The sequence below is a fragment of the Marmota flaviventris genome, chromosome 9 (assembly GCF_047511675.1).
Source record: "Marmota flaviventris isolate mMarFla1 chromosome 9, mMarFla1.hap1, whole genome shotgun sequence".
Taxonomy (NCBI): Eukaryota; Metazoa; Chordata; class Mammalia; order Rodentia; family Sciuridae; genus Marmota; species Marmota flaviventris.
This window is the reverse complement of record NC_092506.1, coordinates 77,507,476-77,517,385: the sequence shown is the minus strand read 5'-3', so window position 1 is coordinate 77,517,385 and position 9,910 is coordinate 77,507,476. Positions and strand designations below refer to the sequence as shown.

Sequence of the window (9,910 nt, the reverse complement as noted above, 5' to 3'; positions counted from 1 at the left end):
AATATTTTCTAATAATATATATTATTTTGTTAGAAGATACTATCATATACAAAGGAAAGGATGATACTAGAAAAATTAGTAAAACAATAGAAAATAAATTTGGGGGGGCATTTTTAAAAATCATGGTCCCCAGAAAAGATGAGTTTTGCCTTTGGAATCCAAGATAATTCGTTAAAAGCACAATTGTTCAAACCCAATACAATCATTCTCCTGAAATATAAAAAACATTATATTAAAAGGTTTAGAGATCAGGTAACATTTCCCATGTATCCCAAAAATGTGGCATAGTCAGAGCTAAATCATTAGTTGAGGAATGCATAAAAGGGTTGGGGTTGTGGCTCAGTGGCAGAGAGCTCACCTAGCATGTGTGAGGCACTGGGTTTGACCCTCAGCACCACATACATATAAAAAATAAAGGTATTGTGTCCACCTATAAGTAAAAAAATAAATATTAAAAAAAGAATGCATAAGAAAATGGAGGTATCCATGTTAAATTCAATTATCAAGTTTTGGGAAAGTTGGGACAAAAACTATTTCTTTTAAAGTATTCCTTGCTACTTTATACACTACTATAATTTTGTTGTTGTTACAATGCAATTTGTGTAAGTAGTTAAAGAAATTTTGGGACACTTTCTTGGGAATAGGCTCTAGACTCAGAAAACATGGGTGTCAACACATGCTTTCACTTTACAACTTGTGCCCATAGCACCAGGCTCATAATTTTGACTAGTACCTTTCAATGAGATCTTTTTAAATTTTAGTTGATATTTCATATTTGTGGAACCAAAGTAAGAAAACAAGTCGAGGCCCATATATGTAATGTGCACGTTTGAAATGTGTAACTAGCTAGTAAAATGTTAATGAAATTTTTTATTGTTCTATTTTGAGACATATTGTATACTCTCATAACAAGAAAAACTTGCCTGGAGTTTGCCAAGGAATAGTGAGCCCTGTCCACTGTGGAAGAAAAGGAAGAAAAAGCTGTGTAGCCCCTGGCTCAGGCAGGGAACTTGGGACTCAAGACATTAGGAGGAAATTTAGGAGCCAGAAAACCTTACAAACTTCTATGCCAGTGGGATCACTGTGGTTAGACAGGGTGTGTCTGGAGTGTCAGGATGTTTCAGGAAGTTTGTGGGAGGTGGTGTTATAAAGGTTTGTTGATCAAGATTAACCAAAGTGTTAAATCAGTCTTCTCTATTTTGAAATTAAAAACCCATCCTAGCCTAATCTACCTTACTAATCTAATCACTTATACAATCTTAATCACTCATACTAATTCCTATTGGAAGCTCTTGAAATCTAATCACTTGGAGAACTGGGTGTGGTCTTCAGAGCCTCTATAAAAAGAAAGTGCAGGAGGAGCTAGTCTCATTCCTCTCCAGATCAAAGTAGTTTCAGAACTCACCTGGCTTTGCAGACCCCTGAAAGACATCAGTTCTACTATGTGAAGCACTGATCCCCAGACAGATTTCATATTACCTCTACAGTAAGCATTGGTGAGACAATAGACACATTCCTTGGGTGAGTATATAATTTACAAATGAGATGTTCCTATTATTATTATTATTTCTTTTTTGTACCAGTGATTGGAGCCAAGGGTGCTTAGCCATGGAGCCATATTGCCAGGCTTTTTTGTATGATTTATTTTGAGAAAATGTTTCCCTGTATTGCTGAGGTTTTCTTTGAATTTTCCTTATGCCTGCCTCAGCTTTGGGTGTGGCTGGGATTACAGGCCTGCACCATCATTCCTGTGCAACTATTTTCTGAAACAAACAGATCTTCAAAATGTATAAATCTGTAAACTAAAATCATTGGAATGAATTGATGTTTTTTGCTTAGTTAGGAAAAATACCTCCTTTTCTAGAAGCTATTTTTAAATTAAACAAATTGGTCATCTAATCTTACTACATGAATTTCCTTTTTTTTTTTTGTATTCCTTGGTTTGTGCATATGAATAGTAAGGAAAAAAAAAAAACTGCCAGACATCTTATAGTTTTGTATTTGGTATAGATTCTATAAATTGGTTAGGAAAATTTTGTTCTATAAACAGATCTTACATGTATTATATACTACTTTACAAATAATGCAAATGTATTCTCAATATATAACTAAATAGTGCATAAAATGACTCAGAAAATATTCCTCTTGGTTGTGGTAATATTATCTCTTCAGAGGTTGGTTTATTGACTTAAATTCTAAAGAAGCAAAGAAATGTATAGGCCTGCAGGAAAGTGACACTGGCTATCAGAAAGAAACCTGAGTATAAGGGGAAAGGCAATTTGTAATTATATAATATAGAAATTATGACATCAATTTTTAGTTTTTGCAAAATTAATTTTTTTACATGATAATTAATGGTTTTTTACAATGTGCTTGGGGGAATATTTTAAAGGACTGAGAGATATTACCATTCCCATTTTCTTAATTATTGGTCTGTTTGAATTCAGGCATGTAGATAATAGACATATAAAGAGAGATTCAACAGTTTAGTATATTCAAATGTAAAGATGCTGGATGAAATATCCAATTTGACAAAGTTCACTTTAGTCTTTATTAATTTTTACATATCTAGAAGTTGATTTTTGGGTGGGGATCCATTTCAGACAACAAAAGACATCAAAGGGAAATTTTGGTCATAGTTTTTTTTTTTTTTTTTTTGCATTCTTATCAATGGATTACAAGAAAAATATTTTCTGGATTATAAGTGAAATAACACATGCAGATATGCAGATGAGTGGCATTGTGCAGTGCATTTTATTAATGCATTTTTAAAACTTATAATTTATTTATAAGGATGTGACCCTAAACATGATAACCTCAATTTGCTAGACAATCTCTGAAACAATCAACACAAAAGAGAATTATTGGTGATTGAATTACCATTAATGATTAAAAAGATAATGTGTTAGTTGTTACCTTATTGTAATGTTAATCAAAAATTTGTGTTCTGGCTACAATACTTACTAGTAAAGATGTCAGAGGCTTCATCAAAATAGAATAGTTATGAAGTTAAAGACAATAACAAGGTTAAAGCTCAGGCACATGCCCTTTACTTAACCAAGGACTAGAAATGAACATTAGGATTATTTCATTTCACTTCAGACTTATGCCCTGGAGTTATATATTGAATCAAATTCCTAAAAGTCAAACAATTAGGGAGAAATTGTACCTCAAGAAATAGGGTACATTTATGGGGGGAGAATAGGGCTTGGCATAATACAATAGGTAATCTATTCTAATTATGTATTCTGATCCAAGTAGATGTGTGTTACTGAATGAGAACTTGAGCACAATTTTGTTCAGGCCTTTCTCTCTTCAAGAATAGATGAAAAAATTCTCCTAGTTTTCTTCCCTCAGAAAAATGGAATCAGAAATCCCACGACCCTTCCAAAAAGAACTCACCTGCTCTCTCTGCATGAACTACCTTATGGACCCAGTCACCATAGGCTGTGGGCACAGCTTTTGTTGGCCCTGTCTCTGCCTTTCCTGGGAAGAAGCCCAAATTCCTGCCTGTTGCCATGTGTGCCAGAGGCCATTACAGCAGAGAGACTTCAAACCAGATATTTGTGTGAAGAGGATGTCTTTACTTGCCAGACAAGCCAGTCTAAGGCAAATCCTGAGCTCCAAGGAACACATATGTGTGACCCATCAGGAGACAAAGAAGATCTTCTGTGAAGAAGACAAGAACCTGCTCTGTTTGCTTTGTTCCAACTCTCAGGAGCATAGGGGTCACAGACACTGTCCCACTGAGGAGGCTGCTGAGGAGTACCGGGTAAGTGATGGTCCTCATGATGATTAATCCAGTCTTTACCAAGGGCCTAATAGGAAGCAGATACCATATAAGACAAAAAGATAGAGATATCAATAGAATATGTAAATATACCTGTCTTTGTGAGGCTAGCATTCAATGGGAGGCCAATAAAGTCAACAAATATCATTTCAGTGTAAATTTAGCAGAATTAGTCTAAGACATCTTAAAGTCCCCATTTTCAAAAGGTCACTGGTGACCAAGAGTATATAAAAGATGATTTTTTTTTTTTTTTTTGATACTGGGACTTTAACACAAGGTTGCTTTACTACTGAGTCATATCCCTAGCCATTTTTATTTGTTATTTTTGGGATAAACCCTCACTAAGTTGTTTAGGGCCTTACTAAATTGCTGAGGCTTGCCTCAAACCTCTGATCCTCTGGACTTAGCCTTCCAAGTCCCTGGCATTTACAGACATGCAACACCTTGACCAGCTGAACAAAACCTTTATATTGGAAACACATTTAGTAATACTAGACAAATATGAAGGAGATCAACAGGAGAGAAGCATTAGAAGATACAAATGATGAGACAAAATGCCTATCTGAAAGGTAGCCAACTTCATAAAATTTCTTAGTCTGTTACATAATAGAAACTTAGGAGGTGAAACAGGCACACAGGTGAATTTTATTCTCATTAAAGTACTTTTATTTTACATCCCTTAACTCCCTCCATCTGTTAGGGTCTGAAATGTGTATATCTGCTTTACATCGATATTTCCCTTACAGGAGAAGCTATTGAAGCAAATGAGATCATTATGGGGAAAAATCCAAGAAAATAAGAGAAATCTGAATGAGGAGAAAAGAAAAATTCTAACATGGGATGTAAGTATCAGAGTTATTGCCTTAGGAAACAGCTTGAGACAGTTGTGCTACAAATTTCCCCTTTAAGAACATGTGCAGAGGGCTGGGGCTGTAGCTCAGTGGCAGAATGCTTGCCTAACATTTACTGGGTCTTGGGTTCTATCTCTATGTAAGGCAAAATGAACTAAAGTCATCATGTGACCTAAGGGTCCTCTGTACAACAACAGGAGAAATAATTTTGCCTTTCAATGTGAGTTCACACTTACTATTTCTAGACCCTGTATTAACAGCCACAAAAAGTGACATCAAAACAAGCTCAGCAAATGGTAATATGAAGGAACATACAGGGATTTGAAGACATTCAGTAACCATTAAGGAGCTCAGACAAAATTTCTTAAATCTAAGATCAATCTGAGTTTTGACAGTTGAATCAGTATTGAAGACCTGTCATAGTTATTTAAGGCAGAAGCTGAGGTAGGAGACGAATTGTAGAAATTCAAGAGCATATAATTGTGCATTCAATGTATTTCTTGCTGATCAGGACAATGAGCTCTTGGAGATAGAAAGGAGGTGTGAACAGCAAAATGGGAAGTGCACCTGTGCTGCTGAAAAGATTGCACAGGAGCCAAACAGTATGGGTTCAAGGAGAAAATAGAACATATTAAAAAGCTGGGGAATGGGGAGACACAACACAAAGGCCTGGTAAGTGGGAGTGGATACTGAGAGGAGATAGGCAATGAAATGAGGATTAATGTTCTTAATGTAACAGGGCAACCGCAGGTAAGAGCCTGCAACCTCAGGTAAGAAGGTAAAGTTCAGGAGGGTACTAATGCTTTTGAAACCTTAGGCTTAGATGCTTTAGGAAGACCTTATTGTGTAGCTTCTAATCCTGAATGTAATATGCAATATTTCTGAAAGTTCTACATGGTCAGGTTATAGACGTGGAGAGATTTGAGATTAGAAACTAACATTAAATAAAAATCTCACGTAATGATAACAACGTCAATGATTTAAAAGTAGTCTTTCAGATTTGAAGGGTATATAAAGGAATTACCTATTAAAGAGAATTTTCCAGGTATCTCAGAAACTTGCTAAAGATAAGCACTTTTATTTATTTATTTATTTTTTTAACATAGGCAAAAGTTTTATTTTATTTTTTTAAATTTTTTATTGTGGGTTGTTCAAAACATTACAAATTTCTTGACATATCATATTCCACACTTTGATTCAAGTGGGTTATGAACTCCCACCTTCACCCCATACCCAGATTGCAGAATCACATCAGTTACACATCCATTGATTTACAAATTGCCATACTAGTGTCTGTTGTGCTCCGCTGCCTTTCCCGTCCTCCACCCTCCCCCCTCCCCACCTCTCCCCTCCCCTCCCCTCCTCTCTCTCTACCTCCTCCACTGTATAACCCTGAGGGTCTCCTTCCATTACCATGCAATTTCCCTTCTCTCTCCCTTTCCCTCCCACCTCTCATCCCTGTTAAATGTTAATCTTCTTCTCCTGCTCTTCATCCCTACTCTGTTCTTAGTTACTCTCCTTATATCAAAGAAGACATTTGGCATTTGTTTTTTAGGGATTGGCTAGCTTCACTTAGCATAATCTGCTCTAATGCCATCCATTTCCCTGTAAATTCTATGATTTTGTCATTTTTTAATGCAGAGTAATACTCCATTGTGTATAAATAAGATAAGCACTTTTAAAAAATTTCTGGATGGACACATTTTGAGGAAAAGTAGATTGCTCTTATTTATTAATAGAGGAAAATAAATAAAAAAATCGTGGATTCTGAGAATTGGGAGGACCTGAATTGAGGATATATATAGCTGATTGGTAGAGGAATGAGCCAGAGAGAAACAGGTGAGGGTTAAGGAAGGAAGGAGGTTACAGTTGTCCTGAGTGTGTGACCCAGGAAATTCACATCCCTGCAGAGTTATGTACGTCATCAGGAAAACATGATCAAGACCGAGTACAGGAAGCTGTACCCGGTCCTCTGCATGGAGGAACAAAAGCATTTGGAGAGACTACAAAAGGAAGATGAAAATATTGTAGAGCAACTCAAGAGAAGTGAAGCTAAAATGGTTCAAACTGAGAAACACCTAAAAGGAATGTATGAGGAGCTGATGAGAATGTGCCATAAATCAGGGGAAAAGCTGCTACAGGTAAAGACTTTGTTGGTTTTAAACTCCATCTTCTACACATCTTTAGTCTTCATTGTCTCTTCAGTACTAAAAATATATTTTGCCACCTTCCATACTTCTGATGGAGGCCATTCCACAAATGGGCTTAACAAACTAATTCCTAACTATGAACAAGTTGTACAGAATTGTAAGAGTAGCATCCCCAGAGAATAATCTCTTCTAAAATTCTGATTTATCTTATTTCTAATAACAATATTATTGTGGACATTTTATTTTTGTCTCAAATGAGCAATATTTGGAGAAAGGTAACATTTCCTTGGCCATTCATTGTCTTTGCATATCCTGAATTTAAGTCGGCTCCATTTTGGAATACCTCAGCTGTTAGGAAAAAGTCCTTGGAAAGACCTATTGACAGAGAGCTGATGGTCACAGCAGTGCCCACTTACTGTGGTTACCATGTCTTTTACTCACTCCTAGGGTTCCAAATGCATCAAATTTAGACGATATCTATGTGTTGTACTGGGATTATACTTTAGAAAGGAAAAGAAAATCCAATTTAAGTGACTTGAGCATGGTTGTGATTGGTATTTTGGAAGGATTCTTATCTTTTTTTTTTTCTCCTTACAGGATTTGGGAGACCTATTGATAAGGTAAATTTGGCTTTCAATGTGAACTGAAATGATAGGAGGGCTGTGAAAGATATAAAACTTTTTTTCTAACAAAATAAAGCCATTATATATTAGATGAGGATTAATTATGACACATAAGCAAAGACTAAGAATTATCTGTAAATACTGAAAATGACCCTCAATTAAGAAATGGATATTCTGCCACAGACCCATGTGGAAAATAAACATCGACTGGCAGAAGAGAGGATAAGAATTCATCAGAAGTTAGAATATTGAGGAAAAATGATTTTTCATCCATACCTGTCAAAGTGGTATCACTGGTTCCATAATTAAAGAACATTTGAAAATTATATCAAATATATGTATTATATTGCATTATAAATGTATATGCATAATTTTAGTATATAGCACATTATCTAGTGTTCTCAAAAACTTTTGAATACAAGTATGTGTGTATGTGTTTTACTGCACATAATTTCTGCCCTGCAGAATTTGCTAGAAGGCAGCTACTTGCAATTTTAGGATTCAAAGCCATAAAAATCTTTAGCTACATAGACTATTTTTTTCCAGGTAGTAGATGAGTGAGGCAAGTACCTTTGGGTGCATGAAAGCAAAGAGAAAAGAAGGAATAATACCCTAAAAATGGTACAGTTGTAGAAGATATTTATGGGAGTAATTCACAAGGGGGGAGCATTTTCAGTTGCATGCGTATGTCTTTCCTCAAGCACTGTGGTGAATTCTTTAGCACTCAAATGACTAACTACATTCTCCTTCTTCTAGGAGTGAGACAGTGCAACAGCATATGCCCCATCCTGTGAGACCAGTGCTCAGCATAAAACCCATCACAGGACTGATAGACAGGCTCAACCTCTGTCGTGGTGAGTGTCAGCCCACTGGTTGGACTGACTATGGAGAGTGAAGTTCAGGAATAGTTATCTATTGAGATTGTTTCCCCCTTTATTGATCTTTCATTTAAGAGAGAAAAGGCATCTGTCCAGGACAGGTATTTAAATGATAGATGATGATAGAATAGGTATTTATAAATAACCGTGCTGCCATAATATAGACAAAAGTAAGAGAAAGTTAGTGGATTAATAAATCCATTCGCATTTCTAATGAATTACTTGTAAAAAAAAAATGCACTTTGTGCAGTGGCACATGACTGCAATTCCAGGAGCTTCGGAGTCTGAGGCAGGAGGATTGCAAGTTCAAAGCTACTTGGTGAGGCCCTAAGATTCTATCTCCAGTACCCAAAAAACAACCAAAAAAAAGCCTCCCTCCTCTTTATAATTCATGGATTTTTCACAAATTTTATTATTATACATATATTTTTGTATTTTGAATTTGAATCTGTTATTTTTCTAGCTAGAACAGCCTTTGTAGTCTTGGCCTACTTCTCAATGAAATGCTATACTGTCTTATCAGAGATAATTTAGTTTTACTTTTTAAACTTAAATTTGTTTTTAACTGATACACAAAAGTAGAAATTAGAGATATCTATGGACTTCTGTGTGATATTTCAATGCATATATATATATGCAATATATTGTATAATATTTAACTCGAGTTAAACATCTATCTCCTTAAACATTTATCATTTTTGTTTTTGGTAAAAACATGCAAACTACTTTCTTATAGCTTTTTTAAATGTACAGAACATTATGGTTTTCTAAAATCATACTACTGCATAATACCACACAAGAAGTTACTATTAGCTAATTATAATTTTATACTCATTGATCAGTCTTTTCCCCTGATTTTTTACAATAAATTTTGACTGGAGTATTCTTTTCTTTTCACAGTGGAAATTTCCCTCAGTAATGAAATAAGCAATCATAATATCAGGCTTTTTGAGGATGTGAGAACATTTGTACTTAGACAAGACCATCAAGATGCATCTCTGAATTCTGACAGATCCAACTATTTTGCTGCATGGGGAGCACATATCTTCATCTCTGGGCAACACTACTGGGAGCTGGATGTGGATAACTCTTGGGACTGGGCGGTGGGAGTCTGTAAATTGTCCTGGAAAAATATTGGCAGTATGCTTGCCACTAAGGAAATATTCCTCCTCCTGTGCATGAAAGAAGGTGATCATTATAGAATTTTGACCTCTCCCCCGGTGACTTGCCAATATATAGAGAAGCCTCTGGGCCGGATTGGTGTGTTCCTTGATTTTAAGAGCAAAAGTGTGAGTTTTTTGAATGTTGCCATGAGTTCCCTTATATGGACATACCCTGCTGGTTCCTTGAATTTCCCTGTCAGGCCTTTCTCTTTAACTGGCCACATGATCAGGGATAAGTCAGGAGCTTGATTGTCTGGGAACTCCATGCCTAAGCAAGTCCTCAGTTGAAGAAAATAAATAATACTGTACACTCTTTTACTGTTTTTCTACTTTATTGTAACCTCATTTTATCATTAAATATGAAGATAATGTGAAATGCAAATTTTGGACTATTTTAAATTCAGAGCATCTCTTTTGGCCCATTATCTAAAGTATAATCTGTGCTCGCTAACCTG

General features: G+C 35.7%; 1 protein-coding gene across 1 annotated transcript; it reads left to right on the top strand.

Annotated features, from left to right (window-relative positions):
• The first annotated feature begins 3,361 nt into the window (after nt 1-3,361).
• On the top strand, nt 3,362-9,704 carry LOC139706998 (tripartite motif-containing protein 43B-like). Its single transcript, XM_071616985.1, has 6 exons — nt 3,362-3,772; nt 4,537-4,644; nt 6,570-6,782; nt 7,389-7,411; nt 8,171-8,268; nt 9,193-9,704. Exons 1-6 carry the CDS (start codon nt 3,362-3,364, stop codon nt 9,702-9,704), a joined length of 1,365 nt encoding a protein of 454 aa, XP_071473086.1.
• The last annotated feature ends 206 nt before the right edge of the window (nt 9,705-9,910 follow it).